The 18,891-nt window shown below is 36.4% G+C and overlaps 1 protein-coding gene across 1 annotated transcript in view; it reads left to right on the top strand.

The window, feature by feature from the left end:
• Nucleotides 1-17,060, top strand: part of Pex7 (peroxisomal biogenesis factor 7) — a 51,878-nt gene extending 34,818 nt beyond the window's left edge. The window contains exons 6-10 of the mRNA XM_090378983.1: nucleotides 4,424-4,533; nucleotides 8,681-8,794; nucleotides 10,361-10,416; nucleotides 15,639-15,735; nucleotides 16,919-17,060. Of these exons, the coding sequence (XP_090235109.1) occupies nucleotides 4,424-4,533; nucleotides 8,681-8,794; nucleotides 10,361-10,416; nucleotides 15,639-15,735; nucleotides 16,919-16,981 (440 nt within the window). The 3' untranslated portion in view covers nucleotides 16,982-17,060. The remainder of the gene's footprint in view (nucleotides 1-4,423; nucleotides 4,534-8,680; nucleotides 8,795-10,360; nucleotides 10,417-15,638; nucleotides 15,736-16,918) is intronic.
• The last annotated feature ends 1,831 nt before the right edge of the window (nucleotides 17,061-18,891 follow it).

Here is an 18,891-nt window from a genome sequence, read left to right as displayed (position 1 = left end):
TGATGATCCAGTTATAGAAACATACTTAAACATGATGATCCAGTTATAGAAACATACTTAAACATGATGAACCAGTTATAGAAACATACCTAAACATGATGAACCAGTTATAGAAACGTGTAGCATAACTGTATCATTTATATACTGTTCTTCAGACCTGTGATATCATGAGGCTTAGTTTTGAATATGTGTCCCTTTAGTAGTTTCCATAAAAAAAAATCTGAAGGGATTAAATCAGCAACCTGGCGAGGATCATAAAGGTGTACTGATGGCAGGTTTTCTAGAATTTGAGACATTTTGTCGAGGTGTGTCTGGATATTGGCAACATGCTCTTTTAGCATTTCTTATGATTTGGATTTATTTCACATAGTTCAGGATATCTTAAATTATGTTTTCAAAATGGTCCTTGAGGTTGTCACAGACATTCTCTCAGATATGCCAGACAAGCTGTTCTTACTACCTGGGAGTCTAAAACGCTGATGGAACTGATATTCGGGTGACACTCTAGTCAAAGTGGACCCAATTTCGGCGAAGTCCGGACGGTCTATGACAGCCAAATCCTCTGCTTGCACCTTCACGATGGTGGGACTGTTAGTAATCCTGGGTATAACCTTCATGCACAAGTACATGGTGGGTGACAACCCAGGTGTGAACCAACGTAAGCAGGGGTCGAGGTGTGGCGCCCACACCACATGGAGGAATGCCGCCCCTCTATGTTACCAGGCAGTACTAGGTGGTAGATGACTCTCATCAACCGGTGAAATACCACCACTTTGCTTATTGGAGGCTTGAAGTGGTGGAACCCATGTTTAGTCTCTAGAGCTAAGTTCCGGCCAACCCTTCCCTATCTCTTCCATCATGCAGTATGATTGATGATTTTTGAGGTTATGATGAATGTCGTGGCGAGATCCAATATTCCTTACATTTCGAGGGTACAGCTCTAAAACGGTGTTCACAGGCTGGCCGCTAGTTAGTACACCGGACTGAACCTATTGGTAACTCTCTAGGAAGCTTCCGGATCAGCTAGTGTATAATCTTGCTACCTCTACTCTGCCAGATAGTGACTGGAGGGAGTCCGAGTAGTGTGTATGCGGGGAGCATTGTCGAGGCCACGTTATGTCAAGGATCTGGGTATATTCTTACCACATGTATGCCATATCCAAAAATTTCATTACTTCATACAGCATGTCCCACCCACTTTTTCTTACTATTGAATACACCATGAATTGTCAAAATAATAGAGCAAGCTTATCTGCGAAAAGATCTAAACCTCCCAAGGACTTCCTAATTCATTTCACAAATATACGTGGTCTCAATTCTAATCTCAACGATGTCCATTTCCACTTGCAGTCTTCCAAACCCCATGTACTTTTTCTGACTGAATCTCAGTTATCAGTTGATTCAACTACTGCTCATCTCAGATGTCCAAATTATTTGCTGTATGATTCCTTTCGCCTCAAAGGAGGTACTTGTGCATATGTCCGTTCTGATATTCCCTGTCAGAGACTTGGCAATTTGGAATCTCCTCTCTTTGATCTTCTCTGGCTTAAAATCTCTCTACCTCATTGTGTAAAATTCATCTGTTGTCTCTACCGTTCTCCAAACTCCACTAATCACTTGGAGCTCTTTGACTTCCTCTCTTTGCAACTTGACTTTCTCCAGTCCAACTTTCCTAACAGTGAGGTAATTTTCCTTGGTGATTTTAACGTTCACAACTCCAGCTGGCTTCAGTTTTCTAGTCACACCGACCCAGCAGATCGAGATGCTGAGGCTTTTGCAATTACTAATGACCTAGCACAGATTGTTCATTTACCTACAAGAATACCAGACAATCCTAATCATACAGCCAATACGCTTGATCTTTTTCTCACAAACAACCCTTCTAAGTACAAGGTTGAAGTGAGAGGTCCTTTAGGCACTTCAGATCACAACTTGGTGATTGCCTCTTCTCCAATGGAACCTTTATCTCATGGCTATTCCCAACCTCGTATTGTTTGGCATTACAAGAATGCAAAATGGGATAACCTGCGAGACTTCTTTTCTTCTTTTCCTTGGTCTGATTACTGTTTCAAAACTTCTGATGTCAACGTTTGCTCAGATCGTGTCAGTGAAATTATTCTTGCAGGAATGGAATCCTTTATCCCACACTCCACTTTAAAATCTCGTCCTTTATCTAAACCTTGGTTTTCCAATAAATGTGCTAAGGCTGTCCAAGAGAAGAACGTTGCATATCGTAATTGGCTTGTTTCTAATTCTTCAGTTTCATTTTCTGCCTACACCAAAGCTCGTAACAATTGTAAAGCAGTTATTAATCAGTCCAAACTAGAGTTTGAACAGGCTAAGAGTAGAAAACTTGCTTCTTGCCCTAATGGTAGCCGAGCATTCTGGTCTCTTGCCAAAGCTATTGGCCGCAACTTTTGCCCATCTCTGCTCCCACCTCTGTCCAAACCAGATGGTTCTGTTGTCACTTCAGCCAAGGATAAAGCTGACCTGCTAGCATCCCATTTTTCTTTGAGCTCATGTATTAATGATCTTGGTAAAACACCTCCCACCATTCCTAACACGCTCCATTCAATGCCTCCTGTGGTCTTCCGTCAAAAGGATATCAGAAGGATTTTGATGAATCTTGATGCTAAGAAAGCTCCAGGTCCTGATGGTATTTCTCCACTTGTTCTCAAAACCTGTGCTCCTGAACTTACTCCTATTCTTTGCCGCCTTTTTTCACTTTCTTATTCCAAAGGTGTTTTTCCTTCTGCTTGGAAATTTGCTCATATCCAGCCAGTTCCTAAAAAGGGTGACAAATCCCTCCCATTCAATTATCGTCCCATTGCAATTACTTCTACTCTTTCTAAAGGAATGGAGAAATCAATTAACCGCCAACTCTTAAACTACCTAGAAACCTTCCGTCTGATCAACGATCGCCAGTATGGATTCCATCAGTGTCGATCCACTGGTGATATTCTGGCTTATGTTACCCATTTATGGACTAATTCAATGGAAAGGTTCGGTGAAACACAAGTAGTTGCTCTTGACATCTCAAAGGCTTTTGATCGTGTTTGGCATAAAGGTCTTCTAAACAAGCTTCTATCTTATGGTTTGCCAACTGTTTTTAGTAATTGGTTATCCAGTTTTCTCTCTGATCGCTCACTGAGGGTGATGGTAGATGGCTCTCTGTCTTCTAACTTCTCCACTAATGCCGGTGTCCCCCAAGGTTCAGTTCTTTCCCCCACTCTTTTCCTCTTGTATATCAATGACCTTCTTCCATTGACTGGAAATCCTATCCATAGTTTTGCCGATGATAGCACATTGCATTCAACTTTCCATTTTGAGAAACCTTGTCCAGCTCAATCAGCTTCAAGTTCTCGAAAATCTGCTGCCAATTCCTTAAATGCCGATCTTCAGGTAATTCTCCAGTGGGGCAAAGACAACTTAGTTGATTTCAACCCTTCTAAAACTCAATCTTGTCTTATATCTCGCAAAAAGGATTCTTCTGCTCCTATGCTTATCTTTAGTGACATTCCGATTTCTAGGCAAAATGATATATCTCTTTTGGGGATTACCCTGACCTAATCTCTCTTGGCACAAGCACATTACAAATATTGTTTCCTCTGCATCTAAAAAACTTGGTTTTCTCTTTCGCTCTCGGCGTTACTTTTCTCCCAAACAGCTGCTCACTCTGTATAAATCGCAAATCCGCCCTGCCATGGAATATTGTTCCCACATCTGGGGTGGTGCCCCCAAAACCTCTCTCAGGCTTCTTGATTCCATTCAGAAGAGGGCAGTTAGGTTAATTAATGATTCATCTCTAACAGAGTCTCTCCACTCGCTGTCTCATAGACGCACTGTTTCTGCTGCATGCCTCTTCTACAGATACTTCCATGGGCACTGTTCTTCTGAATTGGCTTCTATAATTCCCGCTCTCTCTTTCAAAACAGTCCGAACACGTGCCGCCACCAGCCAACATCCATTTACTGTCCAACTTCAAACCCACAGAACCAACTTTTCATCTTCCTCATTTATTCATTCAACTGCCGTTTTCTGGAACAACCTTCCTTCATACATATTTCCTGAAAATTACAATCTACAGAAGTTCAAGTCCAATATCAACAAATATCTTCTTTCGTCTTCTCAACCTCCAACCCAAGCACGGTACTAAGTACTATAGGTTATAATACCTCTCGTGTTTGGGGTTCTCATAAAAAAAAAAAAAAAAAAAAAAAAATTATTGTTATATAGATATTATTGATTTCATGGATTCATAATACCATCATAGTACTCCCTGTATGATCAGGGAGTTCCATCTGGAGCTCCCTGATCGTACAGGGAGAAATTTTAGAAGTATTTTTAATGCATTAAAATTTTTAACCAATAATGATAAAAATAAATAATAATGATGTTATTTATTTTTTTTTTTTTGTTGTAGCTGATGGTACACTTAAAATTTGGAATTCAAAGATACCAGACCATCCTGTAATGTCAATTCCAGCACATGGTGCAGAAGTCCTAAGTTGTGACTGGTGTAAATATAATCAGGTACAAATATGTTAAAAATTTGTATGCCCTATATGTACTGTTGCTAAAAATGTTTATGCTCACCAACATAAATATATGCAGATATCTTTGTGTCATGTGCTTTGTATCACCAGGAAAGGTCATGAGACTTGCAAGTAGATTTCAATGTTAAAAATGGCATCTGAGTGAGATTTTACTGAGTTGCTACTCAGTGTAGAAATCTAAGGGACAGATTTCCATGGTATTAGCATTAGTAGAGGCATTTGATGCAAGAAAGCAAGCTTATGCAGCATCAGCCAAAAAATAAAAATAAAAATAAAAAAAAAAATAAAAAAATAAAATAAAAATAAATAAATAAATAAAAAATAACCACTTCACCCCTCTCTTCGTTCGAAATACCTGTCCAGCTGAGCCTTAAACTTATTTAGGCTATCAACTTCTACGACAAGGGATGGAAGTCTGTTCCACCAACCAACCACCCGCTGGCTAAAGGCAAATTTCCGCACCTCTATCCTACATCTGTCTTTCCTCAATTTGAATTTATTCCCTCTCAGGTGATTATTCTGAGCAAGAGGAAGAATCCCATCAGCATTGAGCATGCTAAAACCATTCAAGGCTTTATACACCTCTATCAGATCACCTCGCTGGTGCCTAATCTCCAGACACTGTAATTTGCAAAACTTAAGCCTTTCTTCATAAGAGCACCCCTTTGTTCCATTCACCAATCTTGTTGCCTTTCTCTGTACTCGTTCCAGCATCTCTACATCCTTCCTGAAATGAGGCCTCCAGGCCTGTATACAGTACGCTAGGTGTGGTCTGACTATTGCCTTATACAAGGGAATAATCACCTCCTTATCCCTGCTAGAAAAATTCCTATATATCATTGACAATACACCATGAGCTACTCTTGCAGCCCGTCTGCACTGCTCAGAGAACTTCATATCTACCTGCACAACCACCCCCAGGTCCTTTTCATTCTCTACCACTGTCAGTGTAGTACCACAGAGTTGATACGTTGCTCTGGGGTTGCTGTTTCCCATATGTAGTACTTTACATTTATCAATGTCAAACTTCATTTGCCACCACTCAGCCCATCTGCTCAACCTTTCCAGATCCTGTTGCAGTAGCATAGTGTTGACAACCCTGCCAACCTTCATATCGTCTGCAAACTTGGACATTAAGCTTGATATACCATCATCATGATATACCATCATCAATATCATTTATAAATACAGAAAACAATAATGGACCCAGTACTGAACCCTGAGGGACTCCACTAATAACATTAGTCCACGATGAGCAGTGTCCATTGATTACCACTCTGTCTTCTCCCCCTCAACCACCCCTTTATCCATAACAGCAATTTGCCTCCAATGCCACACTACTCCAATTTGTGCAGCAGTCTTCCATGTGCAACAGTATCAAAAGCCTTTCTAAGATCCAAGTATATAATATCAAAGTTATTCCCTGCATCCAGTCTTTTGTGACTGCATCATAGTATCCGATCAAATTGGTCAGGCAAGACTTCCCCTTAACAAAACCATGCTGTGTCCGAGCTATAACTGAAGTCTTGTCTAGATGATCCTGCGGTGCTTCTCTAACCAGTGCCTCCATTAATTTTCCGGGAACAGAAGTTAAACTCACACGTCTATAATTACTTGTGTCAGCCTTTGATCCTCCTTTGTGAATTGGGGTCACATTTGCACATCTCCAGTCCATGGGTACCTCCCCTGAGTCCAAAGAAGCTCTCATAATTATGGCTAAGGGTTTGCTTACTTCCTTTGCTGCCTCCTTTAATATAACTGGATAGATCCCATCCACCCCAGGTGCCTTTCTTGTGTTTATCTTCAACAATTTCTCCTCCACTTTACTCTCAGTTATTACAAGATTCTCTAGCTTACTGCCAGAGTTGAATACACCTCTGGCATTCCCCTCGCTGAATAACTCCTCATGTGTGAATGTCGATGCAAAATATTCATTTAGTTTGTTAGCTACCTGAGCAGAATCATCAACAGTTGACCCATCGATATCAAGTGGACCAATCTGATTCATCCTCTTCCTTCTATGCGGTGGTCATTCCCTGACCACAGGACATGTAGGGAGCCAAAGACAGAATTATTAGCTATTAATAACACTGATTTTAAGCCAGTTTTAACATGTGGATCTGAGAGATAAGGAAGAAATTAAAGGAATTGCTCAAAATTTGAATTTCAGAAATGAGATTTTTAAGAAATATAAATGGAACTGACAGATGGAAACAGTTGAAAGATCATATTGAAACTGAGGAAATAAAAAAAAAAAAAAATCTTTGGATAAAGAGCATTCAGTCAAAGATAAGTAAAGCAAAGTTAAGGTTGTGTGGTTGTGTAAAAAGGACAAGGAAAGAGCGTAAACTATAGAGATTTTTGATGTTTTAAACAAATATTAATGGTAATAGGGCTAAAGGCAGTCCACCTAGAGGAATGTGATGTGGATTGATGATATCAAACATGCATTAAAGTAAAGGATTTAATTTGGATAAAGACAATGATTTAACAGGAAATAGGTGGCATGAAAGAAAATAGCGAATGGAAAGTTGATAGACCATATCGACTGGGTTAGTAATTGTCAATAATTCATGGACATTTAACAGAGCACATTAGGAAGGACACTGGCTAGGTAATGTAGGTTTCATTGGTTTTCAGACCCAGAAGCAAAACTATAGCAGCAGAGTACCATAAGATGAATTAAACTTCTATAACTAATAATATGGCTGTTGGCGTCTCCGTAGCCAGGTGGGAAGGAGCAGCAGTGCGTAGCACACGCTTCTTGATTAGACCGGAGTTCGAGCCCATCACCACCAAATACGGAGGATGCGGAAAGGTCAAGGGAATGACCACCGCATATTCCCGGAGCAATATGGCCTTAGTTGCTAATGCTCCTAAAAACCAAACAAACAAACAATATGGCTGTTGATTGATTTGTGACATGTGTCTGTGCTGTGGAGATATGTTGTATAATGAATGCCAGAGTAATGAATTGTTCAGAATAATGAAATTTCTGCTGTTTCCCTGCCTTCATTAATATTTCATTTTAACAAGAATACCAATTTAGTTCTAGAAAAATTTATTCTGCTCCAGAAAATATAACCATTATAATGAAATTCATAAAAAGAAAATCCTTAAACAGTATATTGATCTTTGCTCTTTGTCATCTGGCAGTACTGCAGTGATTTATTAATTAGGCAGTTAATTGCCACTTTAAGATTAGTGGCTTTTGTTTACATACAGTTGCATGTTAGGGAAATATGTTGGTAGATGAGGTGCCAGCATTGAAATTATGTTTGTTTACAGTTTTATGTAAAGTACTGTTGTTTACATAGTATAATCTGATGGTTGCACTTGTTACAGTTTTATTAATTTGAAAATGGAAAAGACTAGTTTCGTAGTAATGATATTTTTCTTTTTACCAGCAGTTTTGAAACTTTAATAAGTTTAAAATCTGTAATAAAGCTTTTAAAAATTTTTTAATTTTATTTTGTTGAAAATAACAAGCATAAAAAAGATAAATTTTTAAAAATTTTTCATTAGAAATATAAAATTGCATGAAAATGTAATTCATTGTAATCATTTTGTAATATGTTAACTGTCATTCTGGCATTTTTTATTGTATTTCAGCATAATGAAATTTCATTGAAATAAATATATTTTGGTTGCATGCATAGATTTGTTATATTGGCATTTCACTGAATGCATACTGTTATGAAATATCATGCAGTATTCAGCTCACTGGAAAATTTTTCAATTAAACTTAACTAATAAAAATTGACTAAATTGTTAAATAAAAATTTGCTGATAAAAGTAACAAATAAGTGAATTTGATTAATTTTCAAATATCACAAACCCAATCAGAAAAAAGTATTTTCTGCAAAAAATGTTTTATTTCTGTATTTTTTGCATCATTTATTTCATATTGATTGCTTATTGTCACTTTTCATTGGTTTTCATTAATTTTCATTAATTATATTGTGGCTTGTGATGCCACATAGTGGACAATCACTGCCAAAATTTGATGTATGAATTTTTACATAATTAAATGCTTTGCTTTTATTAATGGATTATAATAACTTTTTGTAGTGCTTACTACTCTTTGTGTTTTTATGTATATTTATAATTATTGTTTATTTCAGAATATTATTGCAACTGGAGGAACTGAAGGGATGATCCGAGGGTGGGACTTGCGCCATCCTAAAGGTCCTGTTTTTCAATTTATAGGCCATACTTATGCTGTTCGTAAAGTGAAGGTGAGTCTATAATTATGTGCTTACTTGCTTAAATTGTGTAACGTACTTTTTTAAAAACAATTATTTTTGAATTTCAAGAACTTTTAGGAATTCCATCTATGCAGGAAGTCAGTTATCAGTTTTAAGTATTTCAGTTGAAGTGATTTCCTGCTGGGCTATCCTTTTAGGTGTTCTTCACTATAATTGCAAAGATTGGACAAGCATATGTCCCTCTCACTGCACCGTTGTCTCAATCCATAACTTTTTATGGGCGCCTCCGTAGCCGGGTGGGAAGGAGCAGCAGTGCGTAGCACATGCTTCTTGATTAGACCGGGGTTCGAGTCCGTCACCACCAAATACGGAGGAAGCAGAAAGGTCAGGGAATGACCACCGCATATCCCAGAGCAATATGGCCTTAGTTGCTAATGCTCCTAAAAACCAAATAAAAACCAAATAACATAACTTTTTATGGAATTATAAAAGGAGTCATGGATTGACAGTAAGTTAGGAAGCTGGATTCTTTATTAAACTGCAGCTCCTGCATGCTTATTTCCTTTTCTGTGTTTTGGACTATTAAATTTATAGGATAATAGTCTACTAATACTTAGTCAATGACTCTATGGAAGTGAGTATATTGTCATTGCTGAATTATATTTTGTGTTCTGGTATGTAAGTTGACTTCTGTTTTTTGTCTTAAATTCATGCATAATCATATATTTGTCATTTATAGTCATCTTCCACATCTGGTGTAGTGGTGTATTATACTAAAATATGCATCAGTTTTCACTCTCTACTGTTTAATTCAATTATTTCTGTTCTTTCTTTTAAAAGAGTATATTGTGACATTTTATTACACTGCACATTAAATTGTAAAGAAAGCAATTAGCATGTACAATACTCCACTATGTAGATAACCACAAAACCAAAATCTGCAAGCATAAGTGATGATATGACATCACTCTTAATGACTTTTCCAGTGTCATTTCTCCTTTTGATTTTCATCAGCAAGAACATTATACATTTATTCAAATATGATTATACTTGAAGGAAAGGCTTCCCTGCTGAGGTTAGTTGCACACATTGTGAAGAATGAAATATTAGGAAACACTTTATGAAAATATTTGCCATGAAACTTGTCACTTTGTTGCATGCCACATAAAATTTATTTCAGTAATACCAAAAATTGGTTACTTGATGATGCCCTGTCTTCTCTACTAGTAGATGTTGGTTTCCCTCTTTTACTGTGAAATGGTTTATTTACATAACAGAAACATGAGTGCTGCCATTACCATAATTTGGAGTATTTTAATTAATGTTCTGCTTTACAATTCACAGTTGCCTTTGTTTATTTAAAATTTTTAGTTTATTAGGATTGCAATTTTATTCTAGTATCTGAAAAATTAGTTTGGGAAGATTATTCTTTAAATTATCGAAGGAAATCTACACTAATTGTGATGTAATATATATCTCGGCAATTATTATACTATTTTCGGTTGTTTCTGTATAGTATACATGAAATTTTAAATTTAGAGAGTGTAAATATATTTTTTGAAATTAACAGATTTTTATTATTTTTTATTTTTTTAGTTTTCTCCACATAGGGAGTCACTTCTTCTGTCAGTGTCATATGATCTCACAACTAGGTAAGTTAACATTTGTGTTGTTACTGAAATATATTTAATAATAATCTTCTTTATCTTCGCTTTCTTCCCACGTTTATATGGGGTCGGCATTTCCGTCCTTAATTCTTTTCCTCCATTCCTTCCTATCCTGGGCTTCCTCTCTCCTCCATCCTTTCTCTTTTAAATCCTCTGCCATTCTGTCCTTCCATCTCAGCTTAGGTCTCCCCCCCTCTTCCCTATCACCTCCAACTTTCCACACCTCTTCCCCACATACTCCTCACTTCTTCATTCCACATGTCCAAGCCACCTCAACCTAGATTCCTGCATTTTTTTACTCAGAGACCCAACCTTAACCGTACCTCTGATGTAGTCATTTCTTATCCTGTCCTTCCTCGTCACACCACACATCCATCTTAGCATCCTCATCTCCACCACTTCCATCTTCTTCTCCTGGGCCCTTGTAATCTCCTATGTCTCAGCACCGTACATCAATGTGGGTCTAACCACAGTTTTATACACTCTTCTCTTCATTCTACAATTTACTTTCTTGTCACACAGCACCCCACTCATCTTTCTCCAGTTCAACCATCCACATTGCACTCTATGCTGTATTTCTGCACTCAATCCTCCATCCCTCTCAACGTTTGATCCCAGATACTTATGGTAGCTTTTCCTCCTGTAGTTTTATAGAACTCTCATCTTCTCCATTCAATACCATATATTCTGTCTTTGTTCTACTTATCCTCTCTCTTCCAACGGTTTCCTCCATTCCTCCAATTTCTTCTCTACCTTTCCTTGGGATGGTTTGCGCAGTACAATATCATCTGCGAACCGCATATTCCATAGTGCTCTACTCTTCACTTCTCTCACCAACACATCCATTACCAGATCAAACAGATATGGGCTGAGAGCTGATCCCTGGTGCAGTCCAACTTCTACAGAGAACCCCTCAGTCATACCTACACTACTCTTAACCTGAGTCACCGCTCCCTCGTACATTTCCTTCACAAGCCTTACGTACTTTTCTCATGCACCCTTCTCCCTCGTGCATCTCCATACCTCTTGTCTGGGCACTCTCATATGCTTTTTCCAGGTCTATGAACACCACGTGCAACTCTACTTGCATCTCCCTGTATCTTTCCATCGCCTGCCTTAAAGTAAAGACCGCATTTATTGTTCCTCTTCCCGGCATGAAACCAAACTGTTCCTCTCCTATTTCCGTCTCCTGCCGTATCCTTCCTTCCACAATTCTTTCCCAGATCTTCATCGAATGAGACATTAACTTTATTTCCCTGTAGTTCCTGCATTCCTGCACATCATCCTCTCCTGTTGTCACAGTTTTTCCCTAAAGTCCCATAGGATATCGATCCCTTCTTCGCTCAGACTTCTCCATACCTCTACTGGTATCTGATCAACACCTACTGCTTTCCTCTCTTCATTTTTCTGAGTGCGCTTTCCACTTCTTGCCTTCCACTACTCTTTCATTTGTCTCTCCATCCTCACGTAATGCTCTTGGGTTTTCCTCATTTAATAACTTCATATTTAATAATAATCTAAAGTTATAATATTAGAATTGTGCAGAAATATATTATCATCTGCTTTAATTTTGAATTTTTAGATTAATTTTATCTGTGAGGTGCTTTAAGCACCTCACACAAAACCAAGTTTTTTTTTGAGAACTTGTTTTAGTACAGAGTCTATGTGGAGATGCTAAAGTAATATATAGAATTTCAAATATAGTAATAGAAATTGAAACAAAGTTCATGTTGAAAACAATAGAGAATTTCCATTATAGCACTAGACAATGCTGACATTCAGAAGGAAACTGTAGAGCGGAGGCTGTTAATATAGGTACTGCAAAAATGAAGACAGATTTGAATCATATGTAATGTTCAGTAACCATAAAATAGTTTTGGCAGAATTAGAATGAGTTGCTATGAAGAAGAGAAATCTGTAAGAACAAAAGTACATCAGAATTATCAACTAAATATATTAAATTCAATGATTGTAAAGATCGCTGTGATAGTAGTACAATCAGTCCTCCTGTACTCTCAACTTTCCATTTTCACTTTTCCTCCATGTTGTCTTATTTCTAGTTAGATTTTTAGCCCTAGCCAAAGTAATTCCTCTTTCTTCTAGTGTTTGTTTGGTGCCATTGAGCCATCTTATTCGTGGTGTACCTCTTATCCTGTTACTATTCATTTTTGCTTCAAATATCTGTGTAGCTAACCTCCCACTTCCATCCTTTTTACATGACCATACTATTTTAAGTTTGCTTTACTTACTTTTGATTATATATTTGATTACTCAAGATTTTTAGCTATTTCGTCACTTGTAATGTGATCTTGCCACTCTTTCCATCTGTTCCATTTATTTTTCTTAAAACTCTCATTTCTGAAGATTTTCTTTTTTTGTCAGTTCTTTATTGCTTACCCAGCTCTCAGCTGCATGAGTTAAACTAGACTTAAAAACGGTTATAAACAGTTAATGTTATCTTTTAGCTAATTTCTCCCTTTTGATCCAAATGAATTTGTTTATCTAGCTTTGTACACTCCCTGCTCTACATTTTTTATTGTTTTTTCTCCAAGCAGAGGCAAAACTACAAATTCTGCCACCCCTACACACACAACCATAAGATTTTCAAACACCCATTGAACCTTGGACTATAAATATTTTCCATTTATGATGATAATGTTTACTTGCATTAACTGATTCTGTAGTTTGTTTGCTCAATATATGTGGCCTCAAGGGCTGTTTCTGCTAGTAGCAGGCTCTGAAAATTTTTTTTTTGGAATTTAATTTTTTTAAATATGAAAACTTTATGCATAAATGCTTTTAGATATTAAGTGGTTCTTGCTTGGACTTGATTTCTCAGTATTTAGCTAAAATATGTGGCCTCAAGGGCTGTTTCTGCTAGTAGCAGGCTCTGAAGATTTTTTTTTTGGAATTTAATTTTTTTAAATATGAAAACTTTATGCATAAATGCTTTTAGATATTAAGTGGTTCTTGCTTGGACTTGATTTCTCAGTATTAAAGTGAAATTATTTTAAAAAATAAATCAAAATTTAAAAAAAAAAAATTATAAAATATTTATAAAAAATATTGTTAAAATTTTTATAAAAAACTCATTATTATTTTTCTTTCCTTTAATGTGCTAATGCCCTCTATATCAATTTATTTCACTTGATTCAGTTTCATCAACTTTTGAATCTGAATATGAGGGAGTGTTCCCTTTTTTTTAAGCAGTAATCAGACCCTAGTTTCTGACAAGTGTATCTCCGCTTCTGAACCATGTATTAAAATATTTAAATTGATAAAATCTTTAAAAAACAACTTCATTTCATATAAGAGATGTAGCAACTACATGAACTTGTAGTTGCTATAGGCTTCAGTACATTCCATTACTTGTAACTCACCTCTTTTTCTGCTCTATTTCAATAGCCCACTCTGTTCATCTTTCTTGTAATCCTTCTCTTGCTATATTTTCTTAATGATATATATATATTCATGGCTTTTGTGACTATTGCTTTAAAGATCTTACATAATTCTAATGTATATATCCTCCATTCCTCCCTCTGTTGTCTGGTTCTCCTCTATCCAGTTCATAGAGGCCATGTAACATCTTAAACTAGTTCCCTTTCCTGAAATTAAATCCCATGCCTTTACTGTTAGCAACCTTTTTTTCATCTTCCAACTGAGGACTGCATGATCACTTCCTGCTAATGATTTCTCTACTGTGAATCTTATAATTTTATCTGGCTAGTGTGTAATAATCAGGTCTAAAATCTTACTTTTAGTATTTTCCTTAACTTGCTGAGGCAAATAATAATCATTTAGTTTATTTAAAAATTTTGTCCCATTGTGAGTGTCACTCTTGCTTACTCCATTCAATAAAGGCAAATTGAAATCACCCATAATAAGATATTCACACTTGTTTGTCCATTCAATCTGTATGTAGAAGCTCTTGTCATCCTCTTCACAATCTTCTGGTTTGTAGCATATCCGACTTTCATGTTACAGTAGACTGTCGAAATAACGGCACCCTAAATAACGGAATATTCGAGCTAATGGCACATCGAGATTGGATGTTTACGTACAGCACAGATATCTTGCAGTGCCGAAAAGAAAAAACAGCAAGTCGTGATTACTGTATTTGTTTATGTTCACCATTTTGAAAGTGAATTCTGTACTGATATCATGGATTATATTACTGTTTTACATTTATTTTAAATTAAAAACCCCTCAGTATGGTTCCTAAAGTTAATAAACCTTATACAGAGAAGAAAAAAAGAACAACTATTAGTTGTTCTTCTTTTATCCAAACTATTAGTTAATTCAAAAGTTAATTCATATGCCCATGTGTATTGTGTGTGTGTGTAAATTGTGCATGTTCTCTGGTCGATTTGCCTGTTGTGCTGGATAAAAAACCACAGTTATCGCAGGGGACCTTGAGACCGACTAACTCAGCCATAGAGTGCAAAAAGCCGATGTCATTGATGGAATTTGAACCTGGGCCTTTTGCACCCACTGTGAGGAGAACGGTGACGATACCACTGTGCTACCCGCACTGACAAACGATATAATAAAGAAAATAGAATGGGACGTAAGCAGGAGTATATTAATCGCAGAATATAACATTGGATCATCAACATGTTTATGTATTTTATGTCCAGTTAATAAAATTACATTCTTAATATCTCTATTTCTTATTTAGCCTCATTCTTTCTGCATTAAATATATTAAAAATAAAACTTTCTAGATAACAGAAAAATCAAAATAATGGCACCTTGAATCCGTGAAGGTGCCGTTATTCTGAAAGCCTACTGTACCTAGTGGCACTAAATAAACATTAAGAGGTATTTAATTAAACAGCCTATTAAATGGTTTCACATAACTTCAAGATAAAATTATATTTAGGTTCTCCCAACCACCTGTTTTAAATGTCCATATGAGAAGCGACTTCTGTCTCACATAGCTTGAACGAATAAACTGCACATGGGTCTTGAGGCCTGTCAAACTGAAAAACTGAGACATGACTTGTGTCTGGCTCACAGTGGTTAATGTGTTAAATTGTTGTAGGTGGTATTGATGAGGATAAATGACACTTTTTATTAGACATTTTGTACTCTCAAACCAATGAATTGCATAAATGATTTTTATTTTTGTTATATATTTTTCATATACAAGCAACTGCTTTAATGAATCTTTACATAACTAATGATAATTATTATTTCTTGACTTAGGGTTTGGAATTGGGACAACCCACATCCTGTAGATACTCTTCAGCACCATCGAGAATTTGTTTATGGTTTGGATTTCAGTCTCCATGTTCCTGATCAGGTATGTTTAAATGTTATTGAATTCATTCCCAAGTACTATTCATATTGAATATTAAAAAAAAAAATCATAGACAATATTCAAATAGAAACAGATATAAAATTAGTAAAGAAGCACTACAGATGTCAGTTATATGAGCTCATAGCTATTATAGATACAGTGTGGCACTTTGAATTTCAAGGTTTGATGCAATGTTAGTAATTTTCTCTTCATGTTGTTGCTCATTCCATTTGAACCTTTCAAAGTCAACTGTAGCTGATAAAAAAAGGCTGATACAGAATCAAAATGTGTTCCAGTGAACACAACACTTACACAAGGGATCAGCAAACCCCGAAGAGGGTGGTTAATACTCTCCTCAGTTACCTCTGCAGTAAGATTGATGGTCCAAAAGTCAATAGAAAGAGAACTCAAGACCTATAACTGACATTCGCAACTTTAGGATTCTGGCACCACTTCATAAAGGCATGAAAATAAAAAGGCTAGGAAGCTGCCTGATTTAAATAAACTACAACAGACTATACTTTAGCCATTTTTTTAGTTATACAAACCTATAACAATGACTATACTTTAATGTGCTGTATGTATACCTGTTCAACTTCAGAGGTACTTTATACAGTGTAGGAAATGTTATCTCTGGATGGGAGAAATGTTATCTAGTGGATGGGAGAAGATTATCTTCCTATAGGTCATTTTTGCTTAGACTTTCAGTCTTGCTGACCTGTAAAATTCTAATGGTAAATGTGCAGTTTTTACCTGCTGCTTTGAAATCTAATGGCACACAATATTTTGTTCCTTAATTTCTTTCTTCTGTAAGAAATCACTGATTGACACTAGACTGCAGGCTAGTGATTGAGAACAACTGCTGTAATTTATAAGCATAATCAGGCCTGGTGCTAGAGGTGCGCAAGTGAGGCACTTTCCACAGGTGCCGCCTAAAATAGGCATTGCTAGATGCGCTACTGCATATGTATGCATGTTAAGATACGATATGAATTAGGTGTCATTACAAGGTTTTGCCTCAGGCACCACAAACACTAGTGCCAGATTTAAATAAGCTACAAAGAAGTGGTGGGAAAATGTTGATACATTTGCCCACCACTTCTTTGTATTATACTGTTTCCTTGTTAAATTGAAAATTGTATTTTATTCTTGCACATATTTTATAAGTTTTTGTATTTTTTTTTAGGTGGCAGATTGTGGCTGGGACGAGGTAGTCAATATCTTTAAGATTACCAAGGTACAACCTTGATATCAGTAATATAGAAGTGATCTGTAACCAGGTGTACAAATTGAAAACAATTGGATGAGGTTTTCTGTACAGTTTTCTTTTAATCCAATTGAGATTTAATAGCTTTTATAAATGTGATAACACTACAAATTATTGTGTAAAATTTCACTTAAACTGTAAAAATGACAAAACAAAAAGCTTATCTAAATCTGTTTGCAGTTATCTGTCCTCTTACAGTGAAGTATTGTAATGGGCAGCAGACTTAAAATTTATCATGCAGTAATAAAAATACATTTTTACTTGTTGTAACTCAGTGTTTTATTCATCTGGCACTTCTAAAATAGTACTATCTTAAGTGGTACTATTTTGGAAGTGCCTTCATCAACCTTCAGGATCTGAATAAAATATTCTCTTGCAACTATACACTCGTTCCATTATGCCAACCACTGATCAAAATATTTTTGTGCCCTTTGTTTATTCTTTTTTGGTGATGCATTACGTTTGATTAGATTGGATTTTTTAAATTGACTCAGATCATTTTCCTTTCTTGTCCTGTTTTAACACATTTGCCACCCTGCTTTTAGAACCTTTTCTTCCAATTTGACAGAAAAAAAAACTGGATATTTTTTGTCAAGTAACGTTCACCGGAGGTGATTAATTCAATCATAGTGAGAAGAAAGCCCAAAAATGTTTCTACCCTTTCCAATCCAGATTGACTCAATCTTGTGGTATTCAATTCTGAGATGAAACTGTTGTAGGAAAAGCCAGCAGAAAAAGTGCCAAATCAGGAAAATAAGCTCGATCCAGCATGATGGTAATGTTTTTTTCAGTGAAAATTGCCAAATGGCAAGTGATATGTGATTTAGGGCATTGTTTGTTAAATTTCTTTTTTATAAAAATTACAATCAAGTGTTTATATGACATGATGACCACAACATTTAGTGTTCGGAGACATGGGGAAGGGAATATTAATTAACTCAGTTAATTAGCACAACGGTAACGTTTTTGTTGGTCAAAAATTGCCAGATGGCAAGTGATGTGGAGCCTTGTCATAGTGAATGAGCCAACTATTTTATTATTTTTCAAGTTGCATATGGTGGGTTGCATCTCTCAACCATTTTAAAATAGCGTGATAGTAGGCTGCAATAACAGTGTCACCTTCCAGAAAGAATTCTGATAATACTAATCTCCTATTAAAAAAACAAAAAAAAAAAAAAAAAAGAGTCAACATGACCTTCATATGTGAAGGTTATTTTGACTGCTTTTTAAGCTTTGGTGATGATGCTTTCTGTTGGAAGCTTTAGACCTTATTCTCTGGTTTGTATTTAGCCTAATACAAACTGAATGAATGAGACCTTCCTACAATTTCTTTAGTGGTCAGCCATTGATCTGAGTTTATGACAAACAGTTGCAGCATCTGGAGACTAGGCACCTGTGAGGTGATCTGATCGAGGTGTATAAGCCTTGAATGGTTTGAACAGGCTCAATGCTGATGGGATACTTCCACTTGCTCAGATTAAGAACCTGAGGGGGCATAGATTCAAATTGAGGAAAGACAGTTGTAGAATTGATGTGCAGAAATGTACCTTTAGCCAGCGGGTAGTTGCAGACTTCCATCTGTTGTAGAAGTTGATAGCTTAAATAAATTTAAGGCTGAACTAGACAAACATTTCGAGCGACCGGATGGGTGAAATGGGAAGGTTTTTTTTTTTTTTTTTTGGCTGATGCTGTATAAGCTTGCTTTCTTACATCATATGCTCTGCTAATGCTAAAATGTGAATGGCATGTGGTCAATCAAAGCAGCTTTCTGCTTGACTAGCATATATCAGGTTAAAATTTGGTATGCACATGTCAAAAAGATGTAAGCCCTACTCAATCTTTTAGCTACCACTATTCATTCAAGAATTGTAGGATCATTCACCAACCTTGCT

Source organism: Mastigoproctus giganteus, chromosome 8 (assembly GCF_048544385.1).
Source record: "Mastigoproctus giganteus isolate SK-2022 chromosome 8, ASM4854438v1, whole genome shotgun sequence".
In the NCBI taxonomy this organism is placed as follows: Eukaryota; Metazoa; Arthropoda; class Arachnida; order Uropygi; family Thelyphonidae; genus Mastigoproctus; species Mastigoproctus giganteus.
This window is presented reverse-complemented; position numbering and strand designations above follow the sequence as displayed.